The sequence below is a fragment of the Bos indicus genome, chromosome 26, assembly GCF_029378745.1.
Source record: "Bos indicus isolate NIAB-ARS_2022 breed Sahiwal x Tharparkar chromosome 26, NIAB-ARS_B.indTharparkar_mat_pri_1.0, whole genome shotgun sequence".
Lineage (NCBI taxonomy): Eukaryota > Metazoa > Chordata > Mammalia > Artiodactyla > Bovidae > Bos > Bos indicus.
In genome coordinates, this window is record NC_091785.1 from 33,569,136 (window position 1) to 33,592,244 (window position 23,109).

General features: G+C 47.7%; 1 protein-coding gene across 5 annotated transcripts in view; it reads right to left on the bottom strand.

The window, feature by feature from the left end:
• NRAP (nebulin related anchoring protein) overlaps positions 1–23,109 on the bottom strand; it is a 75,342-nt gene that overhangs the window by 21,188 nt on the left and 31,045 nt on the right. For 4 of the 5 annotated variants that reach the window (XM_019988625.2, XM_019988621.2, XM_019988622.2 and 1 more), the window contains 13 exons: positions 21,811–22,008; positions 21,118–21,222; positions 18,368–18,466; positions 16,959–17,063; positions 15,301–15,408; positions 13,291–13,602; positions 12,079–12,183; positions 8,971–9,069; positions 6,649–6,753; positions 5,444–5,551; positions 4,782–4,895; positions 2,908–3,105; positions 859–963 (listed from right to left, as the gene is read on the bottom strand). In XM_019988625.2, coding sequence (XP_019844184.2) covers positions 859–963; positions 2,908–3,105; positions 4,782–4,895; positions 5,444–5,551; positions 6,649–6,753; positions 8,971–9,069; positions 12,079–12,183; positions 13,291–13,602; positions 15,301–15,408; positions 16,959–17,063; positions 18,368–18,466; positions 21,118–21,222; positions 21,811–22,008 — 1,761 coding nt within the window. The remainder of the gene's footprint in view (positions 1–858; positions 964–2,907; positions 3,106–4,781; positions 4,896–5,443; positions 5,552–6,648; positions 6,754–8,970; positions 9,070–12,078; positions 12,184–13,290; positions 13,603–15,300; positions 15,409–16,958; positions 17,064–18,367; positions 18,467–21,117; positions 21,223–21,810; positions 22,009–23,109) is intronic. The other variant, XM_019988624.2, reaches the window with a different exon arrangement.

Sequence of the window (23,109 nt, forward strand, 5' to 3'; positions counted from 1 at the left end):
GGGATTCAATAAATCGGCAGTAGCCTCAGGCCTCTGTAATTTTTTTTTTAAGTTTCCAAAGGGGATTCTGATGCACCAAGAAGTTTAGAAACCACCTGCTTTAGAGATTTCATTGGAAAAGCAAAGCACAAAGTTAAATCTCGACTCCCACAGTGAGGCCCATTCTGCTTGCTCAGAGCTTCTAATCAATCAACGCATAAGCCATTCTGAGGCACCCAGGCTGGACGCTGACCGCCTTTCACTTCCAATGCCTTCCATTATGCCAGTCTACTGGGAACGAAAGTCCCAGAGCCCTCCTAGAGGCGGGCAAGATTCCTCAGGAGTTCAAAAAGCTTAGAATTCTAGACTTCTATCTTTTTACCAAGAAATTATCACCAGGCTCACAGCAACGATTTCATACACAGCCAACAAAGAAGCACAGTGCTTAGATGACTATTGATCCTCTCAAAAACTAAATGAGACAGGTCTCAGTATTCCCATTTGACTGATTAAGATATTGAGGCTCAGAGAGGGCAGGTGACTGGCTTGAGGTCACACAGCAAATGAATCACCATCTGTGTCTCCAAAGCCTGCTCTCTTTTCACAAGCCACTCTTCAAATGGATTCTGGGAAAGTACATCTTACGAACCAGTGAATAATTCTCGTATGGTATTAATACAGGACCTGACCCGGAATCTGCAAAGTTATCTTACGTACCACCCTGTCTGAATGGAGAAGAGAGTAAGGGGAGAGGCCGGGTGAGTCACCACGGCTAACAGTGTAGCATCTAATTGGCTTTAATAAGACACACTGATAGTAGTTTAATCTCTACTGTGGAATATACTTGACACCCCCACCCCATCCTGGGCCCCCAGTTACCTCACTGATGAGTTCAGATGCTCTCTTTCTCCCTTCAATCTCTAACGTGCCTGGAATGACGCAGGCAACACCCCGCATAAAGTTCAGGTCCGACCGGTACAAATTCTACAAGGAATCAGAAAAACCAAACTTGTGGAACAAGGAAGGACCCACAACAGACAGCATCGTAATTAGAACTCAAGGCCAAACCAGCCTCTCCAGACACATAATACTCAGCGAACGCACACAGGCTTCTGAGTAAATGCTCATTAGGGAAACAAAAATGTAGGTCAGAAGAAAATAATTCTGCTGTCACTCGTCTCTGTAGCTGTTAGAGGGGTGCTCAGCAGATTTTTATTTTCATGTGGGCTATCAAAAAATAATCACTGGAGCGGATTGTGGTTAGAAAGTCAGCTGTCTTGGGGCAAATGTGGAAATGATTTAATTGGTCTTCAAAACAAACCCCAGCAGCAGAGGGTGGCATGAATTAATCATGGGTTAAGAAAGAACTAATAAATGAATCCAGAATAATCTGACAAAGCCCTGAGTCTGTTGGGGTGGGGGCAGGGGTGTGTACCTGAAGGGTCTGGGCTGACAGTTTAAAGACGGCCTCAAATTCACTCCCCTTCAGCCACCAAGGCACCCCCTGGGCATGCCTCCTTCCAATTGCTAAGGCAATGGGAGGCAGGGACAGTCAGGGCTCTGCGCAAGTGACAAACGGGCCCCTTAGCTGAGCGTGGCGGCTTGCTAGTTCCTCCAGCTGCTCCTGGGTTCCTGACAGTTTATGTCACTCAGTAAACGCCGCACACGGGCAGAAAATTCCAACAGACGACAGCAACCCAGATCTGAGCACCACTCAGCTCTCAGGCTCTGCCAAACCAGAAAGCAGGGTTTTTTTTGGGGGGTGGGGTGGGGGGGGTGGGGGAGAGCTTGTTTTATTTCCAACTCAGGCCCCTTACTTGCAAATCTCCCAGCAATGGAAATGCAGCAAGCTGGGGGATAAGATGAGCACCAAAAAGGATGTTGCTGCCTGTTGGGGAGATACCTCCGGTAAGTGAGGAAGTTCTTCAACACTTCCCGATGCTCCCAGGCCTGTCTGCTTAAGAAAATGGGCAGGATGAGCTAGAAACGCACTTGTAGGGAGTGTGAAGGCCTCTGGAGATCCCTTGGGAGGGCCCAGGGATGGTCTCTGGGGCCCTGATTTCCCTGCCCTCTGTCTCACTGGCTCAATGGACATGAGTTTGAGCAAACTCCGGGAGATGGTGAAGACAGGGAAGGCTGGCGTGCTGCAGTCCATGGGGTCACAGAGTCCGACATGACTGAGCGACTGAACAACAACCGCCCAACACTCTCCTCTGCCTGAATTGGGTTAGTTCCAAAGGGGCTCTGAGCACCTCTCCTGGCAGACCTCAGGCCTCTTCAGAAGACGGGTGACCCACATACGAGGCTCCTAGAGGAACCCCCAGCCCAGCCCAAACTGGACCAGAGACAACACCACTGACAAGTCCTGAACATGCTAACCGTGAGCCTCGAATCTCAGCACCCCTTTCTCAGTTATAGTTCTGTGATCTCGCATGAGCTATTTCACTTCTTTGAGACTCACTATAGTTTCTCTGTAAAATGGGGATAAAAACTATTGAGTTATTTTGAGTATTAAAAGAGACAGTGCTTGTAAATGCAACGCCTAGAATTCAGCAGAAATACTCAATAAGTTGGAGAAGGAAATGGCAACCCACTCCGTATCCTTGCCTGGAGAACTCCAAGGATAGAGGAGCCTGGCGGACTCCATAGGGGAAAGTTAAGTCCATGGGGTGGCAAAGTCGGACACGACTGAGCGACTAAACACACACTTAACACACTCAATAAATTGATACCATTACTAATAGATTTATGTGACTGTGCTTCTGAAGAGCAAGGCAGGAACAACGGCAGCAATGCTTCAAAAGAAACCCCAGATATAGGATTCTTCATCTCTGGAGCCCCCACCGAGCCAACAGGAGCTTGTGGGTCACTACCTCACGGTCAAATTTAAGAGGAAAAGAGCTCGACGAGAGAGGCAGGTCCCCTTACCTCACTCTGCAACTTGTGAGCTCTCTTGGCGCAGCTGAGCCTCAGGTCCTCAGCCAAGGACGTGTACTGGGGGAGCGGGTGTCTGTAGTCCTGGTCGCTGGCCAGGGTCTGAGCCTTCTTGGCATGCACCAGGGTTACCATGTCCAACGGCAGATGGAACTGCGCCTTTGAGTGTTCAAAGTCTTTCTTGTAATTCACCTAGATGGGCAGACAGATCGACAGTTATTTCAAAGCCGCCGTTTGCATCAGGGCCATGAGGGAGAGCAATGTGCTGGGACTGTCCCAGGTGAGCCCCGAGGGGTGTTCTTAGAAGGGCCGGTCCTCCATTCTTATGGGCACTGGCTTAATAAGCAGGACTCATCTCTAGGTCCTGCCACTCGCCACTCTCAGCTCTTGGGGGTCATTGATTGGGATGACCCAGGCTCAGGGTTCCCCGACTTGGGGAAAATACAGAAGTTCAAGGGACAGATAAAATGTCAGTGGTTCCCTAGTTCAAGTCGAGATTGTCTCTCTTTCGAAAAGCAAGAGGAGGCATAGCTGAGCTGCCTCCTGCTCCCCAGCAATTCTTATCATCCTCTCAAGTTCAGACTGAGACACCAGGGTTTCTCCTCGTATGCTAGCCGATGGAGAGCGTCTTCAAGCATTAAACAATGACATCCTAGTAAATCTGGGAACCGAGAGCAGTGGGCGGACGCTTGAAAAGCCAGTTTTGAGGGATGAGTTCCCAAGAGCCCAACATGCATCCTGCAACGGGAAGGGGGAGGCCTGTTTGTAGACCTCAAGCTCCACCCCAGTCCTCAGAGGAGCTGTTTGAAGATCCTCGAAGTTCATTCTGGGCTTTCTGGGGAGTCAGATGCATAATCGCCATCTCTTCTTCCTCCAGCCTTCCCACTGCCCTCCAAGCTCTGCCCACTCCTCCCTAACCACCCACCTGCACTTCTGCTCATCCTCCCCCAACCCCTAGAATAAAGTCACGGACAATTCAGGTCCAATCCCACCCCGGTATGGAAAGTGGAAAGAAATGTTAGAAACAGGGAAACTGAGCCAGAGAACATGTGAAGCTGTGGAGAGAGCATGCGATGGACAGCTGGCTCCATGTGCAGCTCTGCCCCTTTGCAGCCGACCTTGAGCAAGGGACTGAGACACTCAGGGCCTAGGTTTCCATATCAGTAACCAGGATGAACAAATGATGTTCCTAGAAATAAATTTATGATTAAATGAGACACTGCGTGTTATAGTGTTTAGTCCTCTACTACATGTCGGACAGTATTAGATTTCATCCCACCCATTAGCCAACTCCCATATGTGCAAGGGGATACCACACACGCGTGTGCCAGCACTCAGAGGATCAAAGTCAAGGGGTGCAAACTCAGATGTCACCAGGAGCCAGTCAGGTAGCATAACTGAGTGAAGGAGGAAGTGGGTGAGCAGGGCTGGGCTGCATGACCAGGAGGGCACAGATCCCTTCTAAACGGGGCTCTCAGTAATCAACTTCAACGGTAGCCTTGAGGAATCCAGGCCTGGCTTCTGCACAGAACTTTAAAACTTTCATGCCAAGTTTCCCATTTTGAAAAGTCTGCAATTAATCTTCTCTGCAGACCCAACAAAATACCTCTGCAGTCCAAAATCCAACCCACAGGCCTCCATTTGTGGCTGCTGGTCAAAATCATAGAATGAAAGAATCAAAGAATGCTCAATCTCTCACTTGACAGAGGAAGAAGCTGAAGCCCAGAGGGGCCAAGGGTCCTGACCATGCCACCCAGCTAGCCGGGACAGAGCCAAAATCCACAACCAGAAGGACGAAGGACATCTGTGGGCTGTGCGTCATCATTAGGTTTGGGGGTCCAGGCTCCACTGAGTTCTCTCCCACTTACTTGGCTCTGCAGAGAGCTCGCGTACACTGAATGCGCAAGGCTGATATCATCTTCCAAGCTCCGGGAGCCGAGCATCTGCCCTTTCATTTTCTCAAATGCCTCTTTGTATTTGTACTAAAGGGAAAGAGAGCGGGAGAGAGTAACAGCTCAGGGACAAGGGACACGGAATGGAAGAGGTGGGTATTGGGCAAAAAAATGTTTTGTTCTTTTGACAGTAACTGGGTGAGTTAAAAGAAAAGGCGCGGGAGTCGTCAAAAGGCCGGTTCTTTCATATGCAAGCCTCCCAATGACTAAAGGGCTGGGATATGAAATGGCAGGACATGAGAGTGCTTGGGCGGCCCAGGCTGGGAGGAAGGTGGGTGCATTGTCACCAGTCTCTTCACATGGACTGGCTTTAGGAAAGCGCTTGGCGGAGGGTGCGTTTCATCTGCCCGGGGTCCATAGTTACAGGCCAGCATCAGCTTTGTACCCGGCTAGGGGATTTTTGTTGTTGTTGTAAGGCATGTTCTTTCTCACCGGTCGTTATCTGATTGCCCTGACACAGTCAGTTGGGGATAGGAAAGGGTATTAGCCACAGGCAAAAGAAGGCAGGGGTTAGGGGCAAAAGGAATACAAATGGGGGAGTATTAAACGTTGTCACAGGACTGTGGGTGGAAGCTCACATCACTTATGATTTCGCCAGAAGCCTTTGCTGCCTGGAATGGAATGGCATCCAGTCTCAGCTTATAGCCACCGTCTCGAAGTTTGCTCCAGGATTCCTTATAACGTGTCTGTTGAGAAGATGGGCACCAATAAAGACCTTTCCTAAATTCCCACGATCAAAATGAGAATCTGGTTTCTTGTGGAGTGCTGCCCCCAATTAGGAGACGCAATGGCACCCTACTCCAGTACTCTTGCCTGGAAAATCCCATGGACGGAGGAGCCTGGTGGGCTATAGTCCATGGGGTCGCTAAGATGACTGAATCGACTTAGCAGCAGCAGCAGCAGCCCCCAATTAAGAGATCACTGTGGTCCAGCAAAAACCAACCGAGAGCTGGAACCTGTCTCGTGTCCAGCCTTGGAGGGGGTGCCGTGGGGCTGGGGGTGGGGTTTAAAAGGCAAGAGCTCTGGAGTCAGAACCAGATTGTTCTGAACAGCAAGCTGATTGGAAGGAGGCATGAGGCTGTAGGTGCACAGCTCCTGATGGAGAATCAAGGGGATTCGACTATCTCCACTGAAGAAGAGGCAAGGGGTTGCTGACAGGATGAGGGAAGGAAAGAGCTCAGTCTCCCAAGTCTCTCTTTGGCTGGATGTCTTCACCTATATTCTGAGGCTACAGAATACAGCTTCGTATAGAAAATAGGGCTTCACCTATATTCCAGCCCCTCAGTATAAATGCCCTTTGTACGAAGGAAGTTTTCCCAGTCTCATCCTTATCAATGTGCTTGGCTCTTCTGCACGACCAGCCACAGTGTGCAGGGTCCAGTGGAAAGGAAAACATGGGGCCCCTTGTTCAGGAAACTCGCATATTCGGTGACAGCAGTGCATTAAACCGAGAGCTGGAGCGCAGGATGCTTCCAAGCACAGGTGCGGTGCCACTGTGCAAGTCCGGGATCTCCCATAATTAAAACCAATGCCCCCTCCATCAGGGCTCCCCTGGTGGCTCACATGGTAAAGAATCTGCCTGTAATGCAGGAGACCCAAGTTCGATCCCTGGGTTGGAAAGATCTCTTGGAGAAGGGAATGGTTACCCACTCCAGTATTCTTGCCTGGAGAATCCCATGCACTGAGAAGCCTCGTGCATTACAGTCCGTGGGGTCGCAAAGAGTCGGACACAACAGAAAGACAAACACTTTCCCTTTCCCCTCCTGATATTCCCCAGCCTCACCTCGCTGATATTCATGGCATTCAGCTTGGCCAGCAGGACTTCAGGGAGGTCAGTGGTCTGCGTGTAGTGATGCTTTAGGTTTTCTCCTTGCTCTCGGTACAACCTCTGTGGATGCAGAGAGATTTTGCATTAAACCCAGAAGCCTCCCCCACGCAACCATCGGCCAGGTTACCCTCCAGGAGACAAAGGCGCTGCCGCTGTTCCCTCCCTGTGGAGACAGGATCTTGGGTGTCCTGCCTCCTCCTGGACGGCACAGTGATCCTCACCTGTGCGGATGACATGCACGTCACTCCCTCCCAAGTTCTTCCCATCCCAGAACATGACAGGCTGAAACTTGCCCTCTCAGTGAACACTCCCCTTGGAGCACACTGCTGAGATGGGTGTCAAATGAGAGAACGAGGTCTGGTTAATCTCTAGGAATTTTGTTATTAACTATGAGCTAGCTTTTGAACTGTGGTATTGGAGAAGACTCTTGAGAGTCCCTTGGACTGCAAGGAGATCCAACCAGTCCATTCTGAAGGAGATCAGCCCTGGGATTTCTTTGGAAGGAATGATGCTAAAGCTGAAACTCCAGTACTTTGGCCACCTCATGTGAAGAGTTGACTCATTGGAAAAGACTCTGGGAGGGATTGGGGGCAGGAGGAGAAGGGGACGACAGAGGATGAGATGGCTGGATGGCATCACTGACTCAATGGATGTGAGTCTGAGTGAACTCCGGGAGTTGGTGATGGACAGGGAGGCCTGGCATGCTGCGATTCATGGGGTCGCAAACAGTCGGACACGACTGAGCGACTGAACTGAACTGAACTGAACTGAGAAGAGGACATGCGGCTGAGGATGAGATGGTTGGATGGCATCACAGACTCAATGGACATGACTTTGAGCAAACTCAATGGACATGACTTTGAGCAAACTCCAGAAGATAGGGCAAGACAGGGAAGCCTGGTGTGCGGAGTCCATGGGGTGGCAAAGAGCTGACACGACTGAGTGGCTGAACAATAACAACAAGGAGAGGACCTCAAAATACAGCAGGCACAAGAGAGAATGGTTCTTCCACAGCTGAGATTTTCCCTGGGCTTACCTCCATCCTCCCCTCATCCCTGCCACCTCAAGGATTCTTATGCTAATTAATAAACCTCTTCCCAGTGGGTTGGGTGGGTCTGGGGCTCTGTCCATCCAGATCTCTGATCTGGGCTTATGATAATTCTAGCAGTTAGCAGTGACACATGGAGTTGGCATCCACCACTGGAGAAAGTTTCTAAACCAGGCTTTTCCATCCCAAATCTTATTAGATGTGTCCAAGTTTCTACGTATCACAGCAGTGCCCCCTAGAGTTGGTTAGGATAAGGAAATGCAGGTATCTTTTTTCTCTTCCTACACAAGTTCTTGTTTGACCATCTATGTTTCTCAGAATTAAATTCGCTTCTGACGGGCTGATTGTCAAGACATAATAAATTTCTAAACCCATAAGTCTGTAAACCATCCCATTACATATTCAGATAGGCACTCGAGCCACCTCAGAATGTCTTTCGAATACGGCACAACAGGAGTAATTTCTTCAATTGGGAAGCAACGGAGACATTTGGCAACTCCTCCCTACCAAGGTTTGTCAATTTCCCTCGTGGCAAGTTAAGAGGTCTGAAGATATTTTAAAGGCCTGTCTGTCCTGCGCAATGACCCAGGGGCCCCTCTCAGGAGAATCAGCCAAACAGGGCTAATCCTGCCTTAACGTGAATTTTTAGAGGACCTCGTCATTCTTCCCAGTCTCCAAGGAACTCTGCGCTGAGAGGGCAAAAGGCCAGATTTTGGTTTCACTTTATAAAGGGAGGATGGGAAATGGCTTGAAAGTTAGTCTAATGTACATAAATCAGATCCAAATCACTTTCGAAGTCTTTAGGGGAATTCAGAAAGCCAGAATTCCTGCCCTGGGTCCCAAGAAACACTAAGCATTCCAATTCCTAAGTATTCCAATAATCAAGAATTTTGCCCCAAAGTCCCATTTCTGAAAACAGTGTTTCAAAACAAAAGGAAGGGGAAAAGGCCCTAACCACAGACAAATCCTGGAGACATGCAAATGGGAAGGAATGAAAGCTGGGGGCATTGGGGTGGTAGAGCCCCACTTGGCAGCTAAGAGCAGTGGTAACACCCCATTTGCATCCTGATGAAGAAGCACCCCTGCTAAGGTGAGTCTCAGCAAAGGATAAGAAGCTCCTTCATCCTTAGAACAACAGAAGGAGCAAGCCAAGAACCCCTCAGCTTCAATCGCAGGGTTGAAAGAAGAGCCCACTCTTAGAGTCATAATGTATATACATTATCACTTACATCCACTGCTTGGGTATAACTAATTCTGGCCTGGACCATCTCCGGAGTGTCTTTAATACTGGTAAACTTCAAAGCATCTGGATGCTGCCGGTACTTCTTCTGTTGAGCAGAAAAAGATCAAAGCTGTGAATTTTGTGCTGCTCTTTCATGCCATTTGAAAGAGAAAATCATAGGTTGCTTGAGATTAGAGTGAATTTGTGAACATAATTATTATTCGGCTTCCTCCATCTTTATAGCCTAGGTGCCTTCAGGTTAATATTTGTTTCAATTTAAGAATAACCTCATGTCAATTAACATTAAAGTATTTCTACCTGGTGCAAAGAAAACATCTCAAAATTAGATTATATGGGTAAAATACTGTAGGACACACACTTAGGAAAGGATTCTTTATGTAGCCTTCAGATACTGTCTTGCAGTTGTTTACATTCCTTAGTTTGGGTCTCCCAAGCAGGAAAGAACATTCAGAGCTACATTTATCGTTGAAGCTTTCTAAGTTCCTTCCACAAAAGAACTTGGAAGAGGTTATCACAGTCAAAACCCTTACTTTAACAGTCAGTGACCGCACAAACCGGTTAACACATGCAATAATTCTATAAATGTTATAATAACAAGAAAAAGAGTGCTCTTATTGAAAGGAATCATCAGACAATTTGAAAGAGACTGGAACAAACAATAAGGGTTACAAGAAATACAAGTGCTAACAAAGTCTGAGATACCCAAGTTTGAAATATTCTGACAATCATGCTTAAATTAATTCCTGTTTTTTTTTTTTTTTTCAATCAAAGTACAGTTCCAGGAGAGTAAAACAGTTGCTTTCTTAATGGAATTATGAAGTATATCCTTTATCCAATCAAACAATTATTTTAGAAACACTTCCTTTAGGTTGGATATTTGTATACTGGGTTATCTTAAGAAGACAGTTAAATGTCCAGCTGAATTTGGTCCATCATTTGTTTTGTAAATAAAGTTTTATTAGAACACACTTGTGCTCATTCATTTACATGTTTATCTATGGCTGTATCTGGCTACAATGGTAGAGGTGAGTAGTTATAACAGAAGCGGGGTGGCCCACAAAACCAAAAATATCTACCATCAGGTCCTTTATTAAAAAGTTTGCTAACTCCTGGTTTAAATGACATGTGTGTGTGCATCTGTGGCTCTTTCACAGAGCCTGGCATTCTGTCTGAAAACTAAGAAATCAATTCAATTTGACACTAAACTGGAAACATGCCAAACTGGAATGAGATGGTTGGGAAAAGTTGCTGAAAGATGTCCTTCCTAAAGTCTGAAGACCTGTATAAAGCATGGAGAGTCCCCTGGAATAGGAAACGGCAACATGCTCCATTTCCTATGCCATGGACAGAGGAGCCTGGTGGGTTACAGTCCATGGGGTCGCAAAGAGTTGGACACAACTGAGTGACTGAGCACACACAAAGCACGGAAGACAAGCAAGTTTGTTAAATAAGTTTGCAAAATGGGTTGGAAAATTAAGACCACTATAGGAAGGATGGTTCCAAAAAGGATCCCTTGTCTTCCAGACTTAAATACACGAAGGAATCATCTCAAAGTCTAAATCATGTGTACAACGGCCTTTATTTTTATGAGTGGGTCCAATATGGAGAGTTTGGGAGCATGAATCTTCTATTCTAAATCTGTTAAGTTTCTCATGTTCACCCTCCTAAGGGAGCTTCTCCTTAATAAGACTGAATTATTTAATACTCAGGGCAGTACAATCTCTACAGAAGTCCCAAGGTCTTCTGAGCCTTGAATGTCCACTAACATTTCTAAAACTTAGGTCAATCAGAGCAAGGCCATTTTTGAAATCAGCTCTGTGACACATTGGGCTTCCCAGGTGGTGCTGGGAGACACAAGAGATGCTGGTTTGATTCCTGGGTGGGAAAGATCCCCTGGAGGAGGGCACACTCACGTGAAGAGTTGACTCATTGGAAAAGACTCTGATGCTGGGAGGGACTGGGGGCAGGAGTAGAAGGGGACGACAGAGGATGAGATGGCTGGACGGCATCACTGACTCGATGGACGTGAGTCTGAGTGAACTCCGGGAGTTGGTGATGGACAGGGAGGCCTGGCGTGCTGCGATTCATGGGGTCGCAAAGAGTCGGACACGACTGAACTGAACTGAACTGGGACCAAAACACTGTCAAGGTTGAAGTCTCCAGGGCCTATAGTCATTATGTCTCCTCCTCACAAAGGAACATCCAGAAAGACCAGGCTGCTGAGCAAGTGCCTCCCAAAGCAGACATTACAGAGTGGATTTGGCTCATCGAGGGTGTGCAGCCTCTCTGTGAATGTGAGACAAAGATGACTCTGATGTGTCCAGCCGGGGCAGTCACTCCACCTTGCAACAGTGTCTGGAGGCATATTTGGTTGTCACGACTGGGAAAGAGTGCCGTGAGCATCTAATGCTTAGAGGCCAGCGATGCCACCAAAAGCCCTGCCAGGCCCAGGAGAGCCCCACAACAACGAATCAAAATGTCCACAGGGCCAACGTCAAGAAACGCTGACCTAGTCTTTAAAAGATCTGCTCAGGGATACTGTCCTAAAAAGGGAGGAAAGGGTTCCTTTCAGAAGCCTGTGAGTCCAGCCAGGGTGGCTGCAAGTAGACAGCAGTGAAATTCAAACAGAAATGAGACCCTCCAACAAAAAAAGAACCGTGTCACATGTTCGACACCACGTGAATATTCAAAAACTGTTTACACTGCCTGCCTCGGAAAGAAAGAGGAAGAAAATGTGCATGAAGTCACCAAAGGGCTTTCTGGGTGTGATAAATGTGTCTTTTTATCATCTCTCCCGTGTTGCTTCATTAAAAAGGTAAGTTGGTGGGTAGCAATCGAGCTCTGTTTGATTGTCATTATTATTCATAATATCATTTGTCACCCACTTTGTTTTTGCCAGGGCTCTCTGGGCCCCTACTGGGGTGTGTTTGGTATGTGGTTTTCCTCTAATTACCGGCCCTAGTCTGGGTTTGGAGGCCTTTCATGTAGCTTTGCCTTTTTCTTTGCCTTTTGAGTGGAAATTATTTTAATTTTATACAGAAATGCCGCACGCCTAATGCAGCCAGGCCCGCTGCACGCTGTCAGGGAATCTCACCTCGCTAATGAGTTCTCCTGCCTTCTTCGCCTGCTCCACATTTAATGACCCGGTGGCGACCCAGCCCGTCCCTTTCATCCACTTCACATCTGCCCTGTATTGGTTCTGACAAAGGAGAAAGGGGGAAAAAAAAAGGCAGGCCATTGTTGGTGTGCAGACATTTAAAGGGCTATTAATGGCTCCCCGATGCCACCTTGGTGCCAGCTGAGTCAAATTAGATGCCACTTTTGTCTTATCCATTTCTGCACAGTCACAGGTAGGGCTCCAAAATGTAAATTAATTTCTCCCTTAATTGGAGCCGACCCGCGGATGGTGGCTTTAGCCCCACCCGACACTGCTGGGGGTGAAGCTGGACGGAGGGGGGCCCCCATCAGTCGCATCCCTCATTACAGGTCCACGGCAACCTCAGGAAGAAGCACGGCCTTATTGTCTGCTTTCCCCGGTTTCTTGTTTAAAATGACACGCAGGGGAGAAGAAAATGAGAATCCACAACGGAACCCGGGTGGGGAGCTATCTGAGGGAATTTCACAAGACATGCGAGACTTCCCACGGTGCCAATTCCTTCTTAAGAACCTCAGCACAGGGCAGCAGGGGAGGGATTTCTCATTTCTTTCTTTGCCATGGAAGGAGTAATAGTTTTAATGGAAAATCATTTATATGGACACATCTCTGAAACTAGCAGATCACCTCTCCATCCTAAAAGAGCTCTACCTGGAAGGGTGTGTCTGCACTCCCCCCAGCCCACCTCCAGGGGTGACAGTCTGACTGTCGCTGACCTGTCTTTTCAGTTCGCCAGTCAACCGAAGACGAAAGAACACGACGGGGAAGGGGGAGAAGGGTTGCTGAGGACTAGCAAGCTGCCCTTTCTAAACATGGGACGACTGACCTGGGCCTGAGTACCAGGAATGCTCTCTCCACGGGCAGGTCACAGTTAAGAATGTCACATATACATCCCCTCGCCAACCCAGCAATTAGGAGAAACATAGATAACCTATGTCCATCAGAATGCCAAGAAGAAAAATGAAGCTGTATAATTTTCTGTTTGGTAGTACCGAATTTAAAATGGACATAGTTTTGAGTAAAATATAGGCATTAGGAAGCTTAAATGTTTCCCCTGAGGGATCCAGAAACAGGTATCTCAAAGTATAGACTATGTCCTGGAGGGTTTGGGAGACACTAGTGCACATGCGCACACACACACAAGGAGCTTACATCACTCTGTAAACCGTAAGCCTTCTTGGCCCATTCCACCTTCATGTCTGTGGGCAAAGCTGTAAAGTGATGGGATGCTGTCTTGTAGCCTATGTCTGTGGCTAAGTGCTGAGCCTTGCGGGCATGCACGAGGTGGATCATGTCCAGGGGGACGTGGCACTGAGACTTGGTGTCCTCGAAGCCCTTTTTGTATTCCAGTTCACTCTGGAGCTTGGACATTTGCAGCGAGTGGCTCATTTGCGAATCCCCCTGGGCACCCTGAGCTCCAATGAGCTTCCCTCTGGATTTTTCATAATCTTCTTTGTACTTCACCTAAACAAAAGAAAGAGAGCAGGGGTTCCTTAGCAGATATCTCCTAAAGGAATTAAGCATCAAGTCACACAAGAAAGTTAAAGTTATACAACAGGACCTATCAGAATTAGTGTCATAGAAATTGTGCCTCCTTTGAACAACTGATATATTTCCTTTCATCAAATATTGAAAAAAAAAATTACAACCCATTATTTCCCTTTACACCTGTACTGCCAGAACCTCAGAACTAAACTGAAAGTTCAGCTATCAAACAGTCTTCTCCCCATTTCCTGGGGAAAGTCCACCTTGTCTCTATATTATTTGAGATTACTCTTCCTGGGTTTGTTTTTAAGTGGCCTGTTGCTTTCATGAAAGCCATTTTGTAATCTTTTTTGATAACAGCAAGAATAGTATGGAAAGTCATCATGAAATGAAAAAGACACAGAATACCTAAAACACAACTGCTATTTCAGAAAGATGTTCAAACGAAAGACAACTGAGGTACGTGTAAATATTTAGGAGTTACGGGGAGCAAAAGGAACACACTGGCCTGAAAAAGAAACACTAGATCTAGATTTATGAGGATCTGAAGAAAGAATAAATATGGAAATGCTTTGAAAACTGTAGCAGGATGCTGGTGTGTGGCATCATTTCAACATCGTCATTACTGAGGTCATCAGGAGACGTGGGCTCTACTCTCAAATCTGCCAAGAAGAACAACAGGATCACTATCCGCCACAATTTATTGGCAGATAGTGATCCTTGGCTCATTGAACACTTGCAATGAGCCCGGGATGGTATAAATCTGTGCCACTCAAAAGTGCATCTATAGACAAGTGCTGGTTTGTGATGAGACAAAGGGCTTGTGTCATAATGTACATCAACCACATTGCCAAGCCATTGTTTAGTTCAGCTGATATCTATACACATTTATGGGTATATTTTTGTGTGTATATATATATATTATTACATATACATACACAATAGATACAGAATGTACACACACACACACACACACACACACACATATATATATATATTTGGGGGTTTTTTTGGAAGCAAGACTTTCTTGATGAAGGAAGCAGTGAAAGTGAAAGCTGCTCCCCAGGTCTCCTGCATTGCAAGCAGATTCTTTACCGTCTGAGCCGCCAATGTCAGGCAATCTGGCCTAAGCTCCTTATCTCACATCGGACTCGTAGTAGACAGCACTGGACTACAGAACACTTAACCCACGTCAGTGCATCCCCTTTCCTCATAACCGTTTTGCAATTATCAATTTACCCGTGCGTTCACTGAGATTTTGAAAGGTGGGACAGCCTACCCCAAGTCACAAGCTATTTGGTGATGGAGCGGGGATTTTACCCCGAGTCATTCCAACACCTGAGTCTGTACTTTAACCTCAGCAGGCCTCCACATCCCTAGAAAGTCATGGAATGTCTCTGGGCATCAGTTTACCTGTAAAAGGAGTGGTTTGGATTACTACTCACGCTACTACTAGTGATAACACCAGTTACCACTTACCAAAAACAAGTGTGCGGCAGGCAGTGTGCTTGACACTTACACGATTATCTCACTTCAAGATGATCATACTTATCTCCATTTTACAGATTAGAATCCTGAGGCTCAGAGAGACTAAAAACCTGCCAGAACACTTTCAGAATCTCCCAGGTATAGATGTCAGGATTCATGATGCCGAGTGCAAACTGGGGACTGACTTACCTCACTGGCCAGGTCCCTCTTGGCTTTGGCTGCCAGGAAGGCCAAGGAGTCAAGACGCAGATCAAACGCTTTCGCCTTCTGGTTTTCCCAGCTGCTCTTATACAGTTTCTAAGGGTAGGAGAAAAGAGATCATCCTGAAGTGAGAGGACTTCCCTTAGACTCTATAACAACTTCTCCAGGAGGCAAACACCCATTACATCCTTCCATAGAAATCCTGAGACCCAGAGAAATTTATAGCCTGAATATAACCAGGCCTTCTTGTTCCACCTTTTGGCCTCTTGCCTTACAGGAATTTGGCTAAAAGAAGCAGACACTGAACTCCAGAAGCCCTAGAAAATACTAAGCGTCTTCACGGAAGTCTAGTGACAGGTCATAGGTGGAATGACACCGCGCAACACACGGCAGCACTTCTGAAGAGTCTGCTCCCTGCCTCTGTCTGCACACCCCACCAGCCCAGCAGCTGCTCCTGGTGCACCCCTTTCTCTTTCTGAGCCCAGCCTCTAGTGCATGTGGGTCTTTCCTTTGCTCCTCCCACTTCCTGTCCTGCCCCCACCTCCAGATTTCAAGTTCTTTCTTCTGGAAAGTGAAAGTCGCTCAGTGGTGTCCGATTCTTTGCAACCCCAGGGACTGTAGCCCACTAGGCTCCTCTGTCCATGAGGTTCTCCAGGCAAGAATACTGGAGTGGGTAGACATTTCCTTCTCCAAGACATCTTCCCAAACCAGGGATTGAACCCAGGTCTCCTGCATTGCAGGCAGATTCTTTACCATCTAAGGCTCCCTCTATTTCTGTGTGTGAATCAATTTAGCTTCTGTTTCTCCTTCCCGTTCTCCCCCCTCTCCCAAATACCTGCATCAGGACCCCCAAAGACCTGGGAGACCAGCAGAAGAGCCAAGAAAGGCCCTTCCTTAGAAGAAAGAGAAGAAAAGTTGGAACTCCGCAAGCTTTCGTGCCTAAGGAATAACCGCTCTGAGCATGCTCCTCCCTGTGCTTGCCGTATATCAGCTCACTGAGACTTCGGGGCAACCCAGTGTAGAGGGAAATAAGCGTGCCCTCATTTGCCAGTGGGACCGCTGAGAGCAAAGAAATTGCCCACGGTTGCATACCTAGTAAGTGCTAAAAACCCAGAGAGTTTGGAGCCAATTTCTGAGCTCTTTTTCACTCCCTTCTCTATCACTATTCTTACGTTGTTCAACTCCAACCCCAGAATAACCACTGCCTCCTACTCCACCGTATAGCTGGTGCTCATTCCTACCAAAGGTTGTCTGCATGCGTGCATGTGTGCATGCTCCATCGCTCAATGGCGTCCGACTCTTTTGTAACCTCGAAGACTGTAACCCACCAGGCTTCTCTGTCCCTGGGATTTTCCAGGCAAGAATACTAGAGTGGGTTGCCATTTCTTCCTCCAGGGAATCTTCCTGACCCAGGGACTGAACCAGCATCTCCTGTTTGGCAGGTAGATTCTTTACCACTGAGCCACCAGGGAAGCCCCTCCCGCCCACTAATACTGGTGAGGAGTTTACAACGACCAGATGTATACAGGCAGCCTCAGTGGACACAGACACACTGATACAGCTGGTGGGCTTTACAGATCAGGTGCCTACATACAGGAAAGTAGAGCCCTCAGCACGCCTCCCCTCCCTGCCGCCCCCGACTGTACCTCGCTGAGATTGGCAGCGTTGGCTCGGGCCTGTAGGAAGAGAGGCTCGTCTTTGCTAATGCTGTACTGATGGACGGACTGCTCGTGCTCTGCCTTGTAGGCCACCTGTTGGGAGAGAACACTGGGTCAGGAGCAGAAGGCAAAGGAGGAGGTGGCTGGCTGCTCGGTTCTTCTGGTCTTACATGGAAAATCCATTACAAGATCAATAAGGCCAGATGCTGGCTGGCAGCATGCAGGAAATGAGGCTTAAGTCAGAATAGATGACTAGGGAATGAGCAGCAGCAGTGAGCTGCTGGGAGGAAAACGTGGCCAGGGGACCAATCTGAGAACCCCTCTAAGGTTCTCATTTTCCCTTAAAGAAAGTGAAAATGTTGGTCGCTCAGTCGTGTCTGACTCTTTGTGACCCCATGGACTATAGCCTGCCAGACTCCTCCATCCATGGGATTCTCCAGGCAAGCATACTGGATTGGATTGCCATTCCCTTCTCCAGGGGATCTTTCTGACCCTCGAACCTGAGTTTCCTGTATTGCAGGCAGATTCTTCACCATCTGAGCCATCAGGGAAGCCCCATTTTCCCAGGAGGCATCAACTTCCCCAAGCTGTTCCCATCCACAGTGTCTATGGCCACACAAATGACCCACTAGAGGGCTAAGATGAACATGGATTCCCCAAGTGGGAAAAATAAGAAGTATCTCCTGCCTCCTGCACCTCAAGATCAAACCTAGCACATCCACAGGTAGTGACACCTGGAAAGCGAACAGTGACCAAAAAGGCAGCATGAGTGAACATCTTCTCCATGGAAACTGAATCACTCCTGCTCTTTTTCTCTTCCCTTCTCTCCCACTTCCCAGCCTGTTTCCATGCAGTGGATTTCTGCTGACTCCGAATTATGTTTATTGCATCCTTCCTGGCAGATGTATCTGAACCTTTAGAAAGGAGAGCGAGGGACGTCCTGGCCAGATGGTAGCACTACGCCTGTTCAGCTGTTGATCCCTAACGTGTAAATAACATATGTGGTGTTTCAGTATTCTACCTTCCACATTTGAGTGCAAGTGGGCATGAAGTGCACCATCTCACAAGCAAATGCTATCCTCCTCTAAGATAACTCTCTACAGGCTCCAGAATTCTGGAGTCCTTGATAAGGGAGAGAAGGAGAAAGAAAGAAGAAGGAACTAGCGTAAAAACTGAAAAAGAACAATGTCAGCTGACGTCTGTCCTTAACAAACAGAGGAGAAATACGGTGAGTACGGTAGGGAGGCCTGGAAGCCCGTGGAAAGCAGGCTCCAGCCTATTTAAAGGGAAGGCTCTTTGGCTCCTGGCTTGTGCCTGGGCAGCACCTGCTGTGGTCCTGGAGGTGTCCAGGCCCGTGACACAGCAGGTCGCAGGAGAAAGGGCAGCCCAGGACTCACCCCGCTCTGCAGTTCCTGGCTCTTCTTGGCATGCTCCATCTGGGAGCTGTCGGCCACACTGGTGAACTTCAGCTCATCCACCCTCTGCCTGTAGTTTTTCTGTTTCCAAAGAAAAGAGACTCAGTAGCATTAGATCGGGCTGTCCCCACCATCACATACATGCAAACACCCACATACTTTCTGTGACCCAAGAATTTTCCCAAGGGGGATGGTCCAGCTATTCCTTTAGCTTAAAGAGGACCACTCAGACCTGAGACTTTCAGCCTGGTGAGCTTGTTTTAGTCGCTTCTATTGAATGGGGACTTGAATCTTCCCTTCAGTGAACCCTGTGTGTCACCGTGGGCCCTGGGATGGATCCATTTTGTAAACCTAGATCTGACATAGGAGAGCTGAGTGGAGGGAACTTGGACTTGATAGCCATGAAACCTGAGGTCCAAATCTCCCCCGACCTCTTTCTGGCTTCATGGCCTTGGGCAGACCCTTGGATCCCCTGGGCTGCTCAGGCTTGGACTGTACAATGTGGGAAACAATAGAAGCTGCTTTACTGCGGGTGGTGCAGAGGCTTCAAAGCCTCCCTTCCCACGAGGGGTGTCCTTGGACAGAGTAAGTGATCACTGTGCTCGCAGTCACTGTTATTCACAGTGCTGTCAGGATGTTCCAGGAAGTATTGTGAAAGCAAAGGCCAGGAGCCACATCCAGAAGGCAGGTGGCCAGGTGGGTTCTGCCCTCACAGCTCTCCGTGTTCCAGATTACTGAGGGCTTGTCTTCCTCGTGTCCCCATCTCACACCCGCAAAGCCACTGGCAAAAATTACATGTGCTAATTCTGTTCCCCCACGGGGCCTTCTTGTCCTTCCTGGAGGTTTACTTCCTCTGGCTTTTCCATTGGAGTTGCCAAAGCTGATGGGAAGGGAAGCCCTGAGAATGGCCTATTGAACAAAAACTTGTGGGGAGATCACAGGTGAGCAGAGCCCCCAGTGCCATCAGCAAGAGGATTGCTGATACCAATTGAAGCATAAATAAGGATTGGAATATTGAAAGTTTTGAACTTCCTCCCATGAGGAAGAAAAGAAATTCTACAAAAAATATTCCAAAGAGACTTGTACTTTCCCTTTCTCATTGGAGCATGTTGAATGGGAAAACCCCTTCACCACATAATTAAAGGAAGTCACATTGCCTTTCCATGGTTGGAAATCCCTGGGTGTCCCAGTCTCTGCATTGGTCAAATCAGAAGTGCCGAGTGAGGAGCCAAGAACCCACCCTGCCCAGGGCAGAGCAAGGCTATGAGAAAGGCAAAGGAAAAGGTCTTCTTGGCCCTTGAGGAGCTTAACAATGAGTCAGTACATGAGTGAGATGGGATCAGGCATGCCTAAGGCATAAGGTCCCCTTACCACACACCTGTCCAAGACAAATGGGGCTCGGCTTGTTCCACTCGGATTTCAATTGGTCTCAAAGAAGTTAAGTGATGGGAACCCTCAAGGTATTCTCTTCTCTCTACCTTCCTTACTCAAACACCCTAACCTTGAATGTGTCTGTCTGAGAGAAGGATGAGTGCAGTGGATAAATAAGGATAAATTAGAAAAGGTGCTTCGGGAATCCAATATTGCTTAATTGTCCAGAGCTGATGCATTGGACCAAAACACTAAGTAGAGACCCCAGCTCTGCCACTTCTGGAAATGTAACTCTGTCTTACCTTCCACCTACGTAAAATGGGGATGTGAATATACTACTACTAGTGTCTACTCACAGAGGAGTAATAAATCTGAGTGATAAATGAACCATGGGTGTGTAATACACTCACAGTCATCAATGAAGGACAGCACTGGCTGCATAATTATTATCAGCCTATAAACGGCAGCTGTTACCAGCACTACGATTACCGTATGCAAGAGAAATGCCGACTCAGCCTTCCTGGCACCAAAATAAGAACCCCCTTTGAAGATCCCAAACGGGGTTCCTGAAATAGTCACATTTGCAAATGAAATGTCCTTCAAAAGTCCTCCTCTGCCTGCTGCCGACACCAGCTGTACACGGAGTAAAGAGAAGCACAGGCTTGGAGCCACAGGGATTTGGGGAGGATCCTAGCCAACCTTCTCATTTGTATAAGAGAGAAGGAGGATTGGAAAGGTTGAATGACTTGCCTAAAGTCTACAGTGAGTTTACGGCACGACATGGTGAGAACTGTTGTTCAGTCGCTTAGTCCGACTCTGCGAACCCATGGACTGAACGCAGCACGCCAGGCTTCCCTGTCCTTCACCGTCTCCTGGAATTTGCTCAAACTCATGTCCATCGAATCGGTGATGCCATCCAACCATCTCATCCTCTGTTGTTCCCTTCTCCTCCTACCTTCAATCTTTACCAGCATCAGGTGGTTTTTGTTTTTTGTTTTTTTCCCAAAAAGCATGATGAGAATACTGACCTCTAAATACCAGATCCTCTGATTCAGAAGTAATCACACACTCCTTACACAACAAACACATTTCCTATGTCCTAACTGTATATCACAACCATTCTGACTCATCGATGCAAGTACTACTTAAATCGGTCGGCTTCCTACAAATACCTCCCAGGAAGCGTAAGGGTGTAGAAAGCTAATTCAGGGTGAGCTACACGTGCAAAATGAAGAAGTACTCCCCTGAGTCTCACTCAAAAACTAAGCCTGGGGGTTGAGGAGAATTCAGAGGGAAAGATGGCTCTCTGGGGTCACTTGGGCTGAGAAGGACAAGAAGCCAGGGGCTTGGACTCAGGTTACCTCGCTGACCAGCTGTCCAGCCTTCTTGGCCTGTTCCAAGTTGAGACTGCCCTCAGTCAGCCACCCGACCCCTTTCATCCACGCCAGGTCAGCCTTGTACTGCAGCTGCAAGAGGAAGACCAAGCTTAATCAGACACATGGATGCAGGCTGGGAGAAGTTAACGGAGACTTAGGAAAGTGCTCACTCTTGCGTTTTCTCAGCCCTTCATCATAGTCAGGCAGAACTCTGCTCGGGGGTGAAGCCACTGCCCACCCTGTAACCAGACGAGGCTATTCTTCCTTAGTTCTGAACCACCAGCACCTTCACCAAAAAGGAGGGCTTTTCAGACTTTTGGCCTAAGGACTTTATCTGCCAACCTGCTATACTTCCTAGATGTACTTTACAACGTTTATCAGCTTTACCACTTTCGCACTTGCTTTCCTCTTTGCTCATCCCATTACCAACACACCTTGACTTTCACAATAGCTCTGAGTCCCAACCCTCCACCCTCTGGTCTTCACTGTCTTGATTCTAACTCCATCTCCATCTCTACCTCCCCATCCATCCCCCCTGGGCCTGGCACACCTCCAGCAGTTCTTCCTGGTCCTGAGTCACCTAACAGACTCATGGACAAGTTCTAAATCACTCTGAAGATGTCACCATATCAGCTGCAAGAGCTGCATGGGGAGAGCAGGCAAGGAGTCAAAGCTCACCTCGCTCTGGAGCCCGTAGGCTTTCTTGGCCCAGAGAGTCTTCATATCTTCGGGCAGCACAGTGTATTCGTGCAGTCTTTTCCTGTAGTCCAGGTCACTGGCCAGAGCTTGGGCCTTCTTAGCATGCCTGATGTTGACCATGTCCATGGGCAGGTGAAAGTGGGTCTTACTCTTTTCAAAGCCTTTCTTGTATTCAACCTTGAAGGCACCAAAACACACTCTATTACTGGAAGCCTGCCTTGGCGGGACTGACGTGGAAACAAATGCAGGAAAGAAGCCCAGGCTTCCATGAGGAACTGGCACTCTGGGCAATGCCACCTGTCTGTCCAGAGGGTGAGACCCAAGTCCTGGCTCTGCCAGGTGGTGGCACCTGGGAACTGAGGTTTCACACTACTTTGCCTCTGTGAGAAATGCCTCCTAACTCTTTTCATTCAGCTGCTCTAGGAAGAAAACACTCGATCCATGGTTTCTGTGGAAGCTTTGAGAGGCAAATATAGCAAAGTTTGGGCTCCAGGGTCAGCCAAGCTTGAGTTCAAATCTGATCTGAACTTTGCCAGCTAGATGGCCTCTGGGAAGTCACATCACCTCTCTAAAGGCTCATTTTCCTTGGAAGCCTATTGTGAAAAGTAAACAAAACAGTAGCCAAAACCCACTTAGCGCAGGGATGGTATACAGCAAACACCTGATAAATGTTGGCAATGAGGGGGTCAATGAGGCTGGATGGTGGTGATGATGGTGGTGATGATGGTGGTGATAGTGTGATGGTGGTGATGATGGTGTGATGGTGAGGAAGTGTGGTACAGCAGAAAAAGTCTAGGAGTAAGTTTGGAGTAAGGTAAGAGTTCTTAACTTCTGGGTCTAATTCTCTATTCCTCAGCCACTACCACTGACGACAATATGACTTAGGGCAAGGCCATCTTTTTTGGCCCCATTTGCTCCGAGTATGCAAAACCAGTGTTGTTCTCTGTCTAAACTGAAGCCAAATGCTCAGCGTCTCTGTATACTTCATGACTGAGGACATTAGAGGACTTGTTCCATAGGGCACATCCAAAATGGTTATAAGATGCAATTCTCTTATTCTGTTCAAGCCCTGGTTCCTCCATGACTCAACAGGTAATCATAACTGACTGCACTCCCAAAGCATCATAAGCCAGCCTCACCACCTCAATAAACAGAATGCTTCCTGTCTAATGCTCCCAATGTACTTAAACTCCATTAGAGAGACACCAGTTATGTGCTGTTTACTCTTACAGCCCCTGTGTCTCACACAATATCTCGCGCAGAGTAGTTGTTTAGTAA